The sequence below is a fragment of the Rhinolophus ferrumequinum genome, chromosome 3 (genome assembly GCF_004115265.2).
Source record: "Rhinolophus ferrumequinum isolate MPI-CBG mRhiFer1 chromosome 3, mRhiFer1_v1.p, whole genome shotgun sequence".
In the NCBI taxonomy this organism is placed as follows: Eukaryota; Metazoa; Chordata; class Mammalia; order Chiroptera; family Rhinolophidae; genus Rhinolophus; species Rhinolophus ferrumequinum.
The window spans coordinates 3,494,684-3,513,605 of NC_046286.1; the positions used below are offsets into that span (position 1 = coordinate 3,494,684).

Genomic DNA, 18,922 nt, shown 5'->3' on the forward strand with positions numbered 1-18,922 from the left:
GAGGGCCTATTCTACACCCTCGATACCTACCTCTAAGATCAAGCAGCACCTCTGAGAGGAGGAGACGCACACCAGGCCCTGCATGACTGTGTGTGCAGCCCCAGGACTAATTCAGACTTCTGGGTGGGCAATCTCATCCCCTAGGTCTGTAACATACTGCTTAGGACTTGCTCTGGGGAATGCAACGGGGGTGGCATTTACTGCGGAGGGCGAACGATGCCTTGGTGTCTGTACCAGAGCAAGGAAAACATATTAAAAACAAAAACGTGTGACTTACCCAGTTGCTCAAAATGAGGATCCCTTTTCTTATACTGTCTCCAGTGAATCTTACACCTGGAAATACGATGTGCTTTACACCAAACCTCTGCCTAAAGAGTGACAGTTCCTACTATTGGTTACTTTTTTGGAATCTGGCCACACCCAGGGGATGTATGAATCTGTCCTAACTCATCATCTCTAATATTTTAGGAGCGAGGCCCATTGAGTGAGAGCTACTCTGACTGTAATTCTCTCGGCCCCCGCCTTTCCCGGGCTCCAGGATGGTGGTCCTGCCGGTCACTGGGGCGCTCTGGATGGCAGCTCTGACGGTGTCCCTGGCAATGCTGTGCTCCTCTGTGGCTCAGGGCACAGACACCCCAGGTAAGTGCAGAGCTGCTGCTCTTAGAGGGCCCAGCTCAGGAAAATGACCTTAGGGGGCTTTCCATGTGGGCCCACTCCACAGAAAGGCTTTGGGGGTCCAACATTGCCCGGGGACAGCTATTGCCACCAGAGAGAGAAGGAAATCAGTGTGTGTGTCTGTAGGGCACAATGGTACCTGGTGGTCTGGAATGACTTTGGAGGGACAGGGGTCTCATATAGGGGTCATCTAGATGACATTTCAATGTCAAAGTCGGAAAGGAGAAACGATGGTTAGCCTGCAGTGTCCAGGATCCAAGATCACGCTGTAGAATCAGTGATCCAGGTGGAGGCCCCTGCCACAGAACCAGGCAGGAGCCCCACCCTCTGACCAGTGGTGGCCAGAGGAGCAGAGGAGGATAATGGTGACAAGCTGTGGTTAAGACCAGCAGGATACCCGCTGCAGCTGACTGTCCCCCACGTCCCCACGTCCAGAACTCCCACGTCCAGCACCTTAGGACAGGGCCACAGAGGGAGTGAGAAACAGGAAATGGAATCTTTTTGTTCCAATTTACTACCAAGCCGTGCTCGCTTCGGCAGCACATATACCAATTTACTACCAAGCCCATGCATGATAGAACAGTGAAGTAGTTTATGTTAAAATTCCCCAACGTCTCCATTTCCACTCATAAAGCCAGACTCACTTCTTCCTGAGAGTCAGGTTCGCTAAGGCTTTTCCCAAATTTCCAGGGTTAATAGCATTTGAAACTCTCAAATTTATCTGTTCAAACCCCATCCCATTGTACCCATTTCTCAGATAGAGGGAAGGGGAAGATTTTCTGACAGTTAGCATTCGGATGGACAGAGATTTGGAGACGGGCAGCTAAGCTATGGAGCTTGTGCCTGCAGATGAGAGAAGAAATGGTGAGGTTTGAGTCTTAGAGATCAGGAGGGGCTATGGAAGTAGCTGGTGAGATGGGACAGTGTCCAACGGGGTGAGAGGAGAGCAAGTGCAGGAAGGGCACAGGAGATGCTGTGCTCGGGAGCAGGGGTAACGGTGGACGTCGGTATGAAATCACTGGAAATGAGGGCTCAGGTGTTCTGTGGGCTGACCAGTGAGCAGCATGAAGGTGGATGGAGGTGGGTGAAGTGGGGTGAGATGGAGAGGGCAGTGGGTTCAGATTAGTAAAAGCAATGACAGGAGTGTTCTTCGTCATGTGAGAGAGGCTCCTGAGGGAAGAAACAGCAGGTACAGAGCTCTCTGCACAGTTTTGACGCTGAGGAACTCATTGGTGACTAAAATGTGGAGTCCAGGGCCTGGGTTCCAATGGGTTGGGCAGATTCCTCCACTTCCTTCTTCCTCCAACTCCTCAGGGTTTCTTCAATTTCCAACAGAGCAGAAATGGAAAAGGGAGAAGTTGGCTTAAAAGGCCTGGATGAAGCAGGAATTGTTGGGAAAACACTAGTGATTTTTGGGTCATGAAGAAAATTGTGGAGAAAGGAAACATCCCACCCATGGGTGCAACAGACCTGTAGCTCTAACAGCCTCTTGAAAAAATCCATTGTTCATGACATTCACCATCCTGGTATTTAAACCCTGGGACTCAAAGACCCTATCACACCATTTGGGCAGCAGTAGAAGCCAGGGGATTTAAACATTTGTTTACTCCATTTCTTTTATCTCCCTTTCCCAAGTGAAAGAAGAGGTGCAAACAAAGAAACTATCAGCGGTAAGTTTATAAAAGCTCCTTTCAAGCATTAAGGCCATGCCCCAAGGGCAGCTCCTTTTGAGTCATTCTGAACAAACTAGGGCTTTGTCCTTTGTGTTTCTCTTTGTTGCCACATAATCTAACCCATAACATTTTGACAAGGGGAAGGGCTCTCACCTCCAGTGAGCAGGGACAGACACTATTCTCTAGATTGTAAATAGATTCTCTATTTACATCATCTTATTTAATTTTAACAGTAGTCCTTCAAAGTAGAAAAATACGTAACATTCTTTTCTATAAGTAAAAGGGTTGAGACTCTGAGAGGTTCTGTATTTGCCCTGTCGGTCACACAGCTGGTCTATGGATATCCTTACTGTGCTGCCCACATTATCTACAGCCTATGATAATTGTATATTCTTAATACAGTCTGTTCTGATTTATTTTACACAAGTTTTCAGGCTTTACACTAGAAAGTTCAGATGCTTTCAAGAGTTTCACAAACTAATATTTTTCACATACACAAAAAAAGCTGTTTTGTGGGACCCTTGTGTGACATTTATCTGCTTTGCAAATAAGATTTCATTCGACAGACAAAAGTCGATTGCTTTTTAAAAGAAAAAATTCAAACTTCTATTCAGAACTAACAGAAATGTGTTCTGATTGAAAAACAGGTGGGGAAACCTATTAGTGGAGCAGGAAACTGAATTAAACGTGGGGGAGTAAAATGGGGAGGGCAGGTAGAAGACATCTGTCACAGAGACCCCAAACTGGATGAGGCCAGGAACTCAGAGGCTGAGGGGCAGGGGGCAGGAAGACAGGCTCAGAAGATCAGAGAAAAATGAAATGCTGCTGGAACCCTCTTAGGCTAACAGTTGTATGGGTTCCCTGGGGCTGGGGTGGGGTCTCCTAATGCCAACTCCACTCCCTCCCCGTCTGAGCTACCAGTTGTTCAGCTTCAAGTTGGGGCATGTAGAGCACTGTGGACGGAGAAGGACCTGACCAGATCACCCAGGTTAACTCTGGCCGTGTCTGCAGTGACAGAGACAATGGCCAGATACCCTCACATCCTCCTCCTCTTCCTACTGGACCTTCAAGGTTCCTGGACATCCAGTCAGGGAGGCTTCTGAGCAGCAGGAAAGGCATGCAGAAGAGCTTCATCTGGAGCCTGGGTTTCCTGAGCTCAGTCCAGAACTGACATGGTGAGCCTCACGTTGACATACTCTTCCAATTCCTTCTGCCCTCATTTCTGGGTCTGAGAAGTTGTGTGATAAATTCAGTCTGGAGTTTCCACTTATGATGCATTTTATAAGTCATATTGAGACGCTATAATTTATAGACTCCTTCAACAAACAACTCCCAATTAGATTCCAGGCAGCCAGTCATTTCTAATCAATTCTCTCTGGCCACCATTACCCTGATAACAAAACCAGACAAAGACAACACAAGAAAAGAAAACTACAGTATCCATGGTGAAAATAAATTCAAAATCCTCAAAAAAAAGAAAAGCAAACCAAATTCAACAGCATACTAAGAGGATCATACACCATGATCAAGTGGAATTTATCCCTGGGATGCAAGGATGGTAGGGAAAACAATCAATGTGATAAAACAAAATGAAAGAAAAAAACCATGTGATCATCTCAATAGACACAGAAAAAGCATTTGACAAAGTTCAATATCCATCCATGATTAAAATTGTCAATGAAATAGGTATAGAGGGAACTTACTTCAGCACAATAAAGGTCATATATGAAAAGCCCACAGCTTACTTAATCAAAGGAGAAAAACTGAAAGCTTTCCATCTAAGATTTGGTACAAGGCAAGGATGCTCACTCTTGCCTTTTCTTTTCAACATAGTTATGGAAGTTCTAGCCAAAGCAATTAGGCAAGAAAAAAAAAAAGAGAGAGAACCCAGAAATAAATCCACACATTCACAGTCAACTGATACTCAACAAGAGTGCTAAGAACATATAAAGGGGAAAGGATAGTCTCTTCAATAAGTGATGTTGGGAAAATTGGGTATCCACCTGCAGAAAAATATGAAATAAGACTCTTATCTCACACCATATACAAAAATCAATTCAAAATAGATTAAAGACTTAAATGTAATATCTGAAATCATAAAACTCATTGAAGAAAACATAAAGGAAAAACTTCGTGACATTGGTCTGGACAATGATTTTTGGGATATGATACCAAATGCACAGGCAACAAAAGCAAAAATAGACAAATGGAATTGCATCAAATTAAAAGGCTTCTGCACAGCAAAGAAAACAATCAACATAGCGAAAAGGCAACTATGGAATGGGAGAAAATGTTTGCAAGCCATATATCTGATAAGAGGTTAATACCCAAAATATATAAGGAAATCATACAACTCAATAACAGCACCAAAAAAAAAAAAAAAAAAAAAAAAAAAACCAGATTAAAAAATCAGCAAAGGACCTGAATAGACAAATTTTTTTGGCAATCTCTACTTTTTAAATTAAATTTATTGGGGTGACATTGGATAATAAAATTATATAGGTTTCAAGTGTACAATTCTATAATACATCATCTATATATTGCATTGTATGTTCATGACCCAAAGTCAAATCTCCTTCCATCACAATATATTTGACTCCTTTTACCTTCTTCTACCTGTCCCCTACCTCTCCCCTTAATGGTAACCATTAAATTGTTGTCTGTGTTTATGAGATTTTGCTTGTTTGTTTGTCTTGTTCATTTGTTACTTTCAGTTTTATATCCCACATATCAGTAAAATCATATGATTCTTGACTTCTCCCATCTTGACTTGTTTCACTTAGCATGAAAATCTCAGGATCCATCCATGTTGTCACAAATGGCAGTATTTGATGTTTTCTTAAGGCTGACTATTATTCATATATATATATATATATATATATATATATATATATATATCATATATCACATATATATATATATCATATATCACATATATATATATATATATATATCACATCTTCTTTATCCAATCATCTATCGAAGGACACTTAGATTGTCCATGTCTTGACCACCATGAATAATGCTGCAATGAACATAGAGGTACATATATCTTTACAGATAAATGTTTTCAGATTTTTTGGTAGATACTCAAAAGAGGGATTGCTGGGTCATATGGTAATTCTATTCTTAATTTTTTGACACTGTTTTACATAGTGGTTATACCAAGCAGTGCACGAGGGTTCCTTTTGCACCAACACTTGTTATTACTTGTCTTGTTGATAATAGCCCTGAATAGGTATTTTCTAAAGAAGAAATACAAATGACCAACAGGTATTTGAAAAGGTGTTCAACTTTACTGATCACCATGGAAATGAAAATCAAAGCCACAATGAGATATCACCTCACACCTGTTAGAGTGGCTATTATCAACAGATGGGCGATAATAAATGTTGGTGACAATGAGGAGAAAAGGGAACCCTTGTACACTGTTTGTAGGAATGTAAATTGGGAGAGCTATTATGGAAAAAATATGCAGATTCCTCAAAAAATGAAAAATAGAGTTACCCTATAATACAGCAATTTCACTTCTGGGTACTTAGCCAAAGGAAATGAACTCTGGATCTTGAAAAGATACCTGCATTTCCATGCTCACTGCATCATTATTCACATAGCCAATATATACACACAACCTAAATGTCCATAGACTGATGAATGGATAAAGAAAATGTGGTCTATATACACAATGGAATATTATTCATCCTTTAAAAAGAAGGATACTCTGCCATTTGCGACAACATGAATGAACATGAAGGACATTATGCTCAGTGAAATAAACCAGATGTAGAAAGACAAGTACTGAATGATCTCACATACTTGTGAAATCTAAACTAGTCAAACTCACAGAAACAGAGAGTAGAATGGTAATCACCAGGGGCTGGCAGGCGGTGGAAATGGGGAGATATTGGTTAAGGAGCACACACTTTCTGTTATGCAGGCTGAATAAGTTCTGGAGTACTGCATACAGCAATGTGACTAGAGTTGACAATATTTTATTGTGTACTTGAAATCTAAGAAAGTGGATCTTGGGTAGTCTCAATATAAAAAAAGAGACAAAAAGGAAACTGATAACTGTATGAGGTGATGGATATGTTGATTGGCTTGGTTGTGGTGAAATAATGTGGTACAGTGTTTAACATTGTACACGTATATCAGGTCATCGAGTTGCACACCTTAAATATATACAATTTTTGATTGCCAAGAGAAAAGCTGGAAACATCTTTTAAAAAATAAAATCAATTCTTGCTTACTATTTGTTTGATTCATAAGTATTTACTAAAGCTTAGGTTAGGTGATGTATAGAAATATGAATAAGAGAACAACTTGCCTTAAAATGTTCAAGTGTAGAGAACAAGAACAGATTTTTTAAAAATCACATTGTCTATGTCCCCAGTGTGATCATTGTGATGAGATTTAAAGGCACACAGATAGAGAATGCACCCACCCATTCCAATGCGTTTCCTACATAGTTTTTGTTTGTATGTGTTCTTTCAAAATATGTATTTTTATGTGCCTGTGTTTTTAATGTTCCTACATAATGCTATAAAGTATATTGTTTTGTTTTTTCACACAGCATAGTGGTTTTAAGATCTGACTAAGTAGTGAAGAGTACAGCTATATGGTTTCAACTAATGGCTGCATAATCTTCCATGGTGCGTGTTGACAATAGTTTAGGTATTTACTGTCCCAGGGATGATTAAACCGACTGATCACTGCCAATCTTCAGTTTCACAAATAATGTCCCATTGTGGACCAATGTGAACATTTCTTTTTTATTTTTTCATTTGGGGGAAGAGTGTGTTTCTCCAGGTCCCACCAGCTCCAAGTCATTGTCCTTCAATCTAGTTGTGGAGGGTGCAGCTCCAAGTCCAGTTGTCATTTTCAATCTTTAGTTGCAGGGGGCGCATCCCACCATCCCATGCCGGAATTGAACCTGCACCCTTGTTGTTGAGAGGTCGCGCTCTAGCCAACTGAGCCATCCGGCCGCCCCAAGTGTAAACATTTTTGATGTATTACAAATTATGGAAATGCTGGGCCATCCAGCATTCATCCACTCAATTTAACCAGGTATCCTGAGTGCTATTCTGATCATCTGTGGTGGTCTACAGTCCACCGGCAATCTGTGAAGGTTTCTCCATGCCCCGTCCACCAGGGCTTGGAGTTATCCAGATCTCTAATTTTTCAAAGTCTAATAGATCTCAGTCTCTCTCTCTTTTTTATTTTAATTTGCAATTTTCTTTCCACTGGTGAATTATAGTTAGCCTTGCAAGTTTCCTCTCCTATTCATTCCCATTCCAGTTTTACTCAGTTTTCTATTGCAGTCCTTTATTTTGCTTTTTTATTTAAGAGTTGCTTATATATTTTGGATATTAATCCTATCTCAGTTTTAGACATTGTGAGTCTCTTTTTATTCCTTGTCTATTAAGTTATTAGTGATACCCTTTGCTTAACAGAAGTATTAAATTTTAATGTAATCCATTTGATTATATTTTTGCCTTGTGTTTTTATATTTGCTTAAGAAATACTTCCTCATCCCCATGTTCATAATTATAGCCTCCTGTATGTTCTTATATTTACCTTATAGTTTATTGTTCTCATTTAGGTCTTTAATCCATCTAGGGTCCAAGTTTTTATGTTAAGTACAGATCTAGATTTTTTTCCCCTCCATATAATAGACCAGTTTTCCCAACCCCATCTACCAAATAACTTTTCTCCCCCCATATGCTAAGGGGCTCCTTTGGTTGTGTTTTCAATCTCATATGTTCATAAACACTGAGCTCCCATTCTGTTCTGCCTCACTCTTGATGTTTTGTGCCAATACTTCACTGATTTTATTATGTAGGCTTTCTAAGAGGTCACATAGTAGGGGAGACATGGGATATAAACTCCCAGGACCTGGTTGGAGTGGGAAAAGGAAAAAGGGTTAAAGTTAACTACTGCATTTCCAGCTTGCTGAAAATGGATGGTGATGTTCACTCAGCCAGGGATCGTTGAAAGAGAACAACTTCAAGGGGAGAATAAAGATTATGAGTTCAGTCTGTAAACATGTCAGAATCACGATGTTGAGTTATACACAGAGAACATTTACAACACATAAGAGGAGTTAAAGTGGAGGGGAGTAGAAGCAGAAAACTGGAAAAATCTCTCAGAAAAGTTGACACCAGCTCGGTCTTGAAGGATAAGTTGGAATTAGGCATTTTAGTTTGGGCATTAGAACCAACAAATATTATGTATTTTGCATTTTATTTTTATTGGGATAATATGCAAATATTATGCAATGTGAAATATGCAGTGCAAAAAGGCAAATATATCACAAAGACAAACCCATAAGAATGACTGAATAAAAGAGTTTGGGGGCAGGAGAGGACACTGGTTAGATAAGCAGGGATCAGATCATAAAAAGCCTTGCTCACCATATTAGGGTCACACTGAGGCAGTGTGTGACCTTAAGTGTTTCAGGCTTAGGCAGAGGATGAACCAGAGGAAGCAAAGCTGAGCCAGAGAGAAGGGTTAAGTTACCACTGAATTAATCCACGTTAGGAAGGACGGCAATCGGTGTTAACTATTACAGTGGACGGGGGGACACGAGGCAAAATAACAGGTCTTCGTATCTGATCAGAAGTAGTGAGTGAGGAAGAGAGTGAGTTCTGGGTGACTGGCAATTCTTAGCTAGAGGATGGGCGAACAGTGATACCATTCACCAAGAACTTGGGAGGAAAAGCAGCTGTGAGGGAGAAGCCCAAGCTCCTGTGGGACGTCCAGCAGGACACGCCCAGTGGCCATGTGGACAGACACATGTAGAACTCAGAAAAGAGAACAACGTTGGAAGTTTACCCATATCAGCTACTTATTATGGTTGATATTTAAGGAATGATGTGAGTGAAATAACCCCAAGTGAGAATGTGCAGAAGTGTGTCAGGAACACGCATGAGGACACACAACATGTGAGAGGCACATAGGCAGATCATGAGATGCCCTTGACACATGCCTTTGTCAGGGCAGTTTGGGAAGAGTGAAGGGTGGGGAGTGCACACTCTCAATTGTGTGAGTTTGAGGAGGGAAAGTTCAGGGAAGAAGTGGACCTGGCAGATGATCAATACTCTTGAGGAGCTTGAAAGTGAATAAAGCAGAGATGAGTGGTAGCCAGGCAAGAATGTCATGTGGAAAGAGTATTGTCACTCTGTGTTCTCACTCCAGATTCATGAAGAAAAGCCTGTATGTGATCACAGTCATTGTAAACTGAACCCTTAGTTTGTTGTAGGCCGTGTTGTATCTTACCTTCTTGATCTCAGTTAACCCACACAACACTGTCAGGGAAACGTCAGTGTCCGCATTTTAGTACTGAGGACACTATATCTCACTGAGGTCACACAGTTAATAAGTCATTGAGACAGAAGAGGAGCGAGGTCCTCTCTCCCCAGAGACCATGATCTTAAACATTACACTTACTGCCCTTAGGAGCTATGGAAGGAAAGAGGCAGTCCTTCCTCTCCCTATATCCTGTAGCCTTTGCTTCATAATCTCTCATATTCTTAATTCTGGTCTATGCCCTCATCACTTCTTTCCTGTTATTGGAAAAACATCCAATTTATTCCCCATGCTCCCTCCAGGATGGCCTTCCTAATGAACAGCAGACCAGATGAAATCACTCCTCAGCTTATCTGTTCCCTGCAGGAAACATCCCCAAACTCCTGAGCTCTCGGTACAGAGAGCGAGCAGTCACCACTGCCTGCCATCCTTAGTTCCTGTCACCTCAGCCACACACTTCTCACTTTCCTGCTGCCCCTTGTGGTCTCTGGGCATTTCTGGCATACTACTCTCTCCTCTCTGGTGAGATTCTGCTCCTCTTTAGACCCCAGGTGGAATGCCAACTCCCTCGGAAGCCCGGAAGCCTGGAAGCCCTCTATCTCCCTCTGCCTCCAATTCTAAGCAAATTTAAGACACTCTCCCTGCGCTCCTGCACCCCTGCTTCCATCCCTCTGAGACCCCTCCTGTCACCATGCCCACGCTGTGTTCACCTGCTGTCTCCCCCTTAGACCTTAGGTTCTCTGAGGTGTGACTCTTTATTATTCGGTTAAATCCCCCATTTATTGGGTAAGAAAACTTTGGTTCAGAGAGGTTCTGTGATTTTATCCAAGATCACATGATTGGGGATAAGAAAATGTATATTTTATAATTTAATCCTGGATGGTGACAGGTTTAGGGGTAGTTAGCAAAATACCTTTACATCAACAGTAATAAATATGGTATTGATTTGTTGTTTTATTGAGAGTGGAGGTGAGGTGAAGAGATAGAGATAGAGAAAATACTGAGAATGTGGTGAACACAAAGCCTTTATTTTGGCCATGCTCGAGGCCCTGGGTCAGCGCTGCTGGACAGAGGGCAGAGTGACCCCTCTGAGCTCTGTAACTGGACACTGTGCTGGAAGGAAGATGGCGACCCAGGAGAAAAGAGGCTAAAGACAGGAAATACATGACCCTGGATGCAGCCACTCAACTTCCCAGTGAAGGGCTTACACAGGGAAGAGGGCAGAGCGTCCTGTGGGCATTGAGGCCTCTCCCAACTCTGCCCTGCCCTGGCCTTGCCCTCTCCAGAGTTTTACGTGTACCAGAGGAGGAGTGACTGCTTTGAGTTCAATGGGACGCACCGCTTCTTGGAGCAATACATTTACAACAGAGAAGTGTGCATCCAGTTTGACAGCGTCGTGGGGGTGTTTGTGGCTGTGACCGAGCTCGGGCGCATAACCGCCAAGAACTGGAATATCCAGAGGGAGTTCCTGGAGCTGAGAAAGAGCGCGGTGGACACAGTGTGCAGACACAACTACGAGCTGGACGAGGGTTCCACGCTGAAGCGCAGAGGTGAGGGGCTGGGTGGGAAGGAGAAGACCCTGAAAGGGGTCGCTGGGCAGCAGAGGAGGGGAGGGGTCTCTTTCCCATCTCCAAGACCCAGTGCTGGGTGGCCGGAATCCAAAGGGCTTCAGTGGGGTGTGGGGCCAGATCACTTGGGAAGGTACCAGACTCCCTGCTAAACCAACACCAAAGAACTAAGAACATTGGGTTTGTGGATCTTGCTACAAAATTTTTGGTAGAGATGGCCAGGAGCCATACAGGTTAAATGAAGAATGAATCAAGGTACTTCATTTCTTCATCTTTTCTTTTTAATGAGGAAATCAGACTGATAGATCAAAGGAATACTGGTGACTAAATATACTCTGACTTCAAGACAATATTTGGAAGAATTATACATCCTTTTGAAGAAGACAGGGAAATGTAAATTTAGGTAGTTTCATAGCTGGTTCAACATTTCTGTTCCAAGAACATTAATCACTAGCTTTACATGTCTGGCACAAGTGTGCCACCTTTGACTGTCTCCTTTTCTTCTCTGCTCTTTCTTTATTGTGTATGACAAGGTTGTTCTTGGAACATTTGAATGTTTTATTCTGTTTTTCCTACTCTGTTCCTCATCTTCTGCCTCCAAATAGCTTAATAGATGATATATTCATCTTTAACATTTAGAAGTCAATTTGTCAAGAAAATCACTAACTGCACTACGTTAGCTGTCTCCGTTGTCATAACAAGATTCATTTTCCATTCCTAGTCCAGCCAAAAGTGAACGTCTTCCCCTCCAAGAAGGGAGCCCTGCAGCACCCAAACCTGCTTGTCTGCCACGTGACAGATTTCTATCCACGTGACATTCAAGTCCGCTGGTTCCTGAATGGACAGGAGGAAACAGCTGGGGTTGTGTTCACCAACTTGATTCATAATGGAGACTGGACTTTCCAGATCCTGGTGATGCTGGAAATGACCCCCCAGCGGGGAGACGTCTACACCTGTCAAGTGGAGCACCCCAGCTTGGACAGTCCTGTCACTGTAGAGTGGAGTGAGTTACTCCCTGATGACACTCTGGGGTCTGCTCACTACACATTGGAGTCACATTATCCCCATGTGTCCCCATCAACCTCTGAAGTGTGGTCCGGAATGGGGGCAGTGGAGACCTGGTGATTCTAGCGGACATTTATCTCTGCCCTGAGAGGTCCTAAAGAATCTCTCCTTGTCAGAAAACCCCAGAAAAGCAATCAGCCCTCAGACAAGGGACCTGGCCTCTCCCTTCAGTCTCCCTTCCATTCATTAAGCTTGGACTTAATGGGTTCACCTAAAATTAGCATTTGCCTCCTGTGAAAATCACTAGTCTGAGACCCAGAACTGTGGGGTGCTTTCCACATCTGCTCCTCTCCGTAGCGGTTCCAAGTTTGGTTCTATACTCTCCCTTTCTCTCCACAGTATACTAGCTCAGGCTCTGAGTGTCAGACAGGGCCAGGGGTTGCAGCACAGGAGGTAAGACTGACCCAAGATCTGTTCTTCCCAGAGGCACAGTCAGCTTCTGCCAGGAGCAAGATGCTGACTGGACTTGGGGGCTTGGTGCTGGGGCTCACTGCCCTCCTTCTGAGCTTCATTCTCCATTTCAAAGGCCGACAAGGTAAGAAATTCCTAGAAAGTGGTTGATATTGCCTTTCCACTATCTCATTCTCCTATTTTTTAGTGATGACGATGAGACAGAAAAGCAAAATGGCAGAGAAAACAAGGCCACTGACATCAGACTCTGATAAGGCAGTGACAGCCCTATAGGGAACAAGCTGCCTACACTGAGCTCTTGGCCCAGTAACATACCTGAGACTGCTGAATACTTACCCTATTCTGCAGGGTGTACTTTAAAGCCTGGGGTAGGCTTACATCTACAGATTAGGCCCTGCTTGAATTCCCAGTGACATGGGGATGGGATGCAAATGTTTGTATAATTTTCTAAGATGTTGTTGCTCTTTACTTTCTTGATTACTGAGTTCGTCGTCCCTTTTACTTTCATTTCAGGCAGACCAGGACCTCAACCAGTAGGTGGTATTTCTGCTCCCTCCTTCCTTCTTGTGGTGCAATTCACTTCACTGCAACATGAGTTTGGGAACACTTAATGAGTACTCTATGCTCACGATATAGCATAGGAAATGCCCTGAGGATAAAGAGAAACTCTCAGTGGCTGTCTCTCTTTTTCAAGTTGAGCCAAATGCCCCCAACTTTTTGTCCCATTTTCATATATTGGTGGGTATAAGCAGTGAACGTGACTTTGCCCCATTGCTGAAGGAAACTCTCTTCCATTTTTCACCAGGCCCACACTCAGCCTCTCTCTATATTTTTTCTCCTCCTAGGACTCTAGAGGGAAAGGAAATGTAACCTCTGAGCTTTGGTTGTTTTTAATTTTTCTTCTTCTTCCCAGGGCTCCTGAACTGATCCCAAACATCACAGGAAGCCTTGGAACAAGAATTTCTGATACTTTTGTTGCCCAGCAAGCTCCCACCTCCAAAAAGGCCATTACGACTACACTGTACCCCTGACATCAGTTTCTGAGTCTCTGCTTTTTAATTAAAAGTACTTCCTGTTTCTCAAGTTGTCCAGTCTGTAGAGTGCCCTTTCCTGAGGAACATGAACCACCTAAATGCAATATTATTGTCCTCCTTTCTTCTTGAGGAAGGATACATTCATGTGGCCACGTTTATGTCTAGAGGGTTTGGTGACCACTGAGTCCAGTGAAGAGCCTGGGAATGCCATTGTTACTTTATCCCAGGCATGGAGAAATAAACTTCTCCATGGTGATCAATCCTTCCTGTTGAATAGAAAGGCAGCTGGTAACAGACTTCCTAAAACTTGCTTTATTTCATGTGGTGCCCAAATTCCTACTGTGCTCTTACCAGTGAGGAGTGGAACTATTACTTCTAATAATCCCAGATGCAAGTGACACTGAGCCTGAATTTGCCACTACAATTCATACAGGACTGATAAAGCGTGTCAATCATTAAGAATATGCTTTCCAAGTAAAAAGCAGCATAAGATCAGAATTATAAATAACAGGTATAAGAGCATAACACAGTTCTCTTCCTATATTATTGTTTGCATCAACTTACAGAGGCAGACGTGTCCCATAACCCTCTGTCCATCAGCTCACCCTAAACTCCTCCCTTCTGAGTCATTCACTGGGAAGTACGTCTCCAGTTTCAAAAGGGTAAAAGATACGCACATGCCAGTTTTTTCAGACATAGGCCTGAAAAAGGCCTGCTTTTAGAATATAGCTTATTATGGTTTTTGTAAATCATTTTAATTGATGTTTAAGACCAAGACAGAAGTCATATTTGCTTCAGTTATTTCATGGTATGGTGTGCCACCTAAGTTCAAATTCTATATAACAGTGATCAGAAAAACTTCTGATTTCTATAACTCAGAGATTAATATCAGTTGTCAAAAACAGCAAGGCCTTAACCAAACTTAAAGAGTTTTCCTTTCTTAACTGACCTTCTAACCTGTGAATGGGAAATCATTTTAATGAAATATGGTTATAAATTACAAGTAGGAGTAAGTTTTTGGTGATTTTAACTATTGTGAGATACCAGTCCCAAATAAGGGGCTATGTCGGGGGTCTCCAAGACCACCCCAGGTTACATGATTCACTAAGACTCACAGATCCCGGGGCCAGCCCGGTGGCTCAGACTGTTGGAGCTACGTGCTCCTAACTCCAAAGGCTGCCGGTTCGATTCCCACATGGGCCAGTGGGCTCTCAACCACGAGGTTACCAGTTCAATTCCTCGACTCCCACAAGGGATGGTGGTCAGCGCCCCCTGCAACTAAGATTGAACACGGCACCTTGAGCTGAGCTGCCGCTGCTCCCGGATGGCTCAGTTGGTTGGAGCACGTCCTCTCAACCACAAGGTTGCCGGTTCAACTACCGCAAGGGATGGTGGGCTGTGCCCCCTGCAACTAACAATAGCAACTGGACCTGGAGCTGAGCTGTGCCCTCCACAACTAAGATTGAAAGGACAACAACTTGACTTGGAAAAACTCCTGGAAGTACACACTGTTCCCAAATAAAGTCCTGTTCCCTTTCCCAAATAAAAAAAAATCTTAAAAAAAAGATTCACAGATCCCGTCATATAATTGTATATACTCATGGCTGTAATTTATTAGAGAAAAAGGATATGAGATGAAGTCAGCAAAGAGAAGAGGCACATGGGACGAAGCCCAGAGAAAGCCGGTGCAGCCCAAGTTTCTCTCCATTGGCACCAGAGGACACACTTAACTCCTCCAGCAACAAGCTGTGACAACACACATGAAATACTGTCTTCCTGGAAAGCTCAGAGGAGACTCAGCACTGAGGGTTTTTATTGGCGGCTGGTCACGTAGGCACCCTCTGCCTAGCACGTACCAAAATTCTGGACTGCCGGAAGGAAAGCAGGTGTCAGCACAAGCCATATTGTTTGTACAGTTTAGGCACATTCTTATCAGTTCTGGGAATGGTGGGAACCCTCCCAAAATCCAAGTTCCTAGATGCCAGACAGGGGCCATCTTGTAAGCAGGCCTTTCAAAGGATAGCAGTCAGGCCTGCTATGTTAGTGCTTTCCTGCACAGGAGCAAACCATCCATTTTGTTGACAATTTTCAAGATAACGTGAGTATCCATTTTTATCAATGAAAGTTATATATTGATACAGAAAACACTCTTAAATCCTAGTTTTCTGGAAACATTGACAGAAGACAGAGCTAAATTCATGTGATTATTTTTCATTATCATGAAATTAGTATTACAAATGTTTTATGAATCCTATTAGCATTTAAGCAGCTTTTGAAAAGCTGAAGTTACAAACCAAGGATGCAGATGAAAGTATTCTGTTCTATGAAATTTTTGGTTTTTGCTCACTACCATGAGAAATTACACATGCTTTCTATTCTGTGATATTTCTAGTTGAGAATAGAGGTAGCCCATCTCTCAGCACCCCAAATGAGAAAGAGAAGTTGTAATTCGATATATCCACTGTCAATCATCTTGGTAAAAAGAAAGAGGCAGTCTACATTGTGCCCAAAGAACTTCCCATCCATGGGGTTTGATTATGAATGGACCTCTCGTCCACCACACTGCCTAAGGTGATAGAGGCGTCAGTATTTGGGATTTTGAGAAGAAACAAACAGACCTTGTCAGCAGAGGACTGAGAAACCAGTGTTTATAATGCCTGATAGTTAACTTAATATTTTCTTGAGTAATAATTAAAAGGAACTTAGTTAAAAAAACATTTTTACAGTTATCTTGGAGTCTTAAACATTTCACCCTCTGCTTATAAAGCAGACCCAATGGATTAATTTAAGGTTTGATAAGGAGAAAGAGGTCTCCCTGATTTTCTCTTTGGCCAAGAATTCCTCCTAACATCATCAGAGTACCTGCTGTGTGTTAACTCAGAAATCTAACCACTGAATCGCATTTTAAAGCTTGCCCTCTTGAGGGTAAAGGATTGTCATATGGAAACATGGTAGGTAAATGATCTAGTACTTCTTTCCTTTCCCGTTTTTACTGGACAACTGTGAAGAATTAAAATTGTGAAGTGTTTTAATTCTCATGAGAAGTGTTCTGAGGTTTTGAGGAAAAAGCCAGATTGCCCATTGCAAAGAATCTGAATTTAAAATTGTGTTCTTTACAAACAGCAGTTTAGTGGTTACCAGAGAGTAAAGGAGGGAGGGGGTGGTAGAAGAGGGAAAAGGGGATCAAATATACGGTGATTGAAGGAGAACTGACTCTGGGTGGTGAACACACAATGCAATATATAGATGATGTATTATAGAAATGTACACTTGAAACTATATGATTTTACTAACCAATGTCACCCCAATAAATTTAATTATATATATATATATATATATATATATATATATATATATATATATAATCACTAGAATAAAATGGTGTTCTTTAAAGCTGAGAATATTAAACAGAATCCTATCTCCACCTAGAGGCCAACAGTGGAATCTAGACTTGGAACAAGAAATAAGGGATTTTGTCAAAAATCTGGGCATACTCCAACATTCTTAATGAAAAAGTTAGAGTAAAAGTTAGGCATACAAAACAAGACATGAGTCAAAATAAATATGGCCCAATGTAGAGGCTTTGGCAGCAGCAGTGCTTCTGTGGTTTGGCTATGCCTTTAACAGCAGCCATGAAAATATGCTAATCATTGCTCTGTGGCCAAACGAGCCCTAATTATATTTTTAAGGAATTGAATAAAAGAAAGCCTCCTCACAGAAGACTACCCTTCAGCATCATCAGCCTTGGAAAGAAGAAGGTCTACATAAGCAGAGAATCCAAGTAGCTGTAAAATGAGTGTGGTCATTGGAGAACAACTGCAGGAGGGCGGTCCAGTAGGACTTCCTGCTGTGATGGACACATTCTACATCTGAGCTGTCCAGTAGAGTAGCCACATGTGACTCTTGAGGACTGAAAACAGTAGTGGCTAGTGCATCTAAGGGGCTGAAATTTTCATTTAATTATAAATTATTTAAATTTAAATTGTTATAGCCACCTGTGACTAGTGGCTGCCGTAGTGGACAGGCAGAGTAGAGTTTACACCTTTTTTCTGAAAAAATGTAGGCCCTCTCTTAGCAGCTTTTCATGGAGGCAGAACCATCTGAAGGAGAAACTGCTAGAGAATTGAAAAGTGAAAAAGCCAGGGAGGATGGAGATACAGTGTCTTGTCTGATCATGGCTCATTAGATTTGGGGGTATCAGAATCCCGAAAACATAATAGTCCTGCTAGCAAGTTAATAAAGTTACAAAAGAAGTGAAGGAAGCATCAAAAACAGTTCAATTCTAGCAGAAGCAGATGCAGAAGCGACAGCTATGGACATAATTGGGCAAACTCTCAACTCGCACAGTTTTAAAGTGCTGGGAACCAAACCAAAGGGAACCACCAAGACAAAGAGCTTGTAAATGTGAAGGGGGCATTTCTGTCCACGTACACAGAAAGGGAGCACTTCAACACACCTCCTCTTCAATTCCCCCTGATTTTAGAGCTTTACCCTAAAGATCAAGCCAGATCCTCTCGTAGGAGAGCACAAGTAGCCCCAGTGTCCTTCCCTCCACATTGGACCTGTCTGGAGACACTCAAGGCTCCATTAAAACACTGAGGACAATGGACAATATTGAAGAATTCTAGGAAATTTGGGATACAGGATCAATAGCAAATTGTAATTATGAAAACCTAATAAGAAGGGTGATTTTGCATATTGAATGGGTGTGTAGAGGACAAAGTATCTAGGGTGATAGGTTGTGAAAACATTAAAGGAGGTTACAGAAAACTAAAAGAACTTTCTATGGTGATTTTACTTGCCCCAGGTATGTTATTTCAATATACTACTATAATTCTGGGAAATAGAAAAGCTCCCACTCTGAACCTCTGGAATTCCACTTTACCACCAAAAAAATGTAAATATGAAACAGTGCCAAGTCTCTAGGATAGTATGTAAAATAACAATTGTGATAAAAACAGTTGGAGGAACGTGAGATGATCCATCTCACCAGTAGAACTCTTGTAGTACTTACTAAGTGCCAGGGACTGTTCTAAGTACTTTATTTATATTTAACTCATCTAATTATAAAAAATAAACAGATAAAATGTGGTTAGCACTATACGTGTATCATTTCCTTAGTAAACGATGCTGTTAAACCTGTCTTAATGAGCATGCATGCATCCCTCTGGCCGATTATTATTTTCCT

The 18,922-nt window shown here is 42.0% G+C and overlaps 1 protein-coding gene across 1 annotated transcript; it reads left to right on the forward strand.

Moving 5' to 3' along the window:
* The first annotated feature begins 482 nt into the window (after positions 1-482).
* Positions 483-13,730, forward strand: LOC117015356 (HLA class II histocompatibility antigen, DP beta 1 chain-like). Its single transcript, XM_033093965.1, has 5 exons — positions 483-639; positions 10,943-11,206; positions 11,946-12,227; positions 12,714-12,824; positions 13,614-13,730. Exons 1-5 carry the CDS (start codon positions 540-542, stop codon positions 13,625-13,627), a joined length of 771 nt encoding a protein of 256 aa, XP_032949856.1. The 5' UTR covers positions 483-539; the 3' UTR covers positions 13,628-13,730.
* Positions 13,731-18,922: the final 5,192 nt, after the last annotated feature.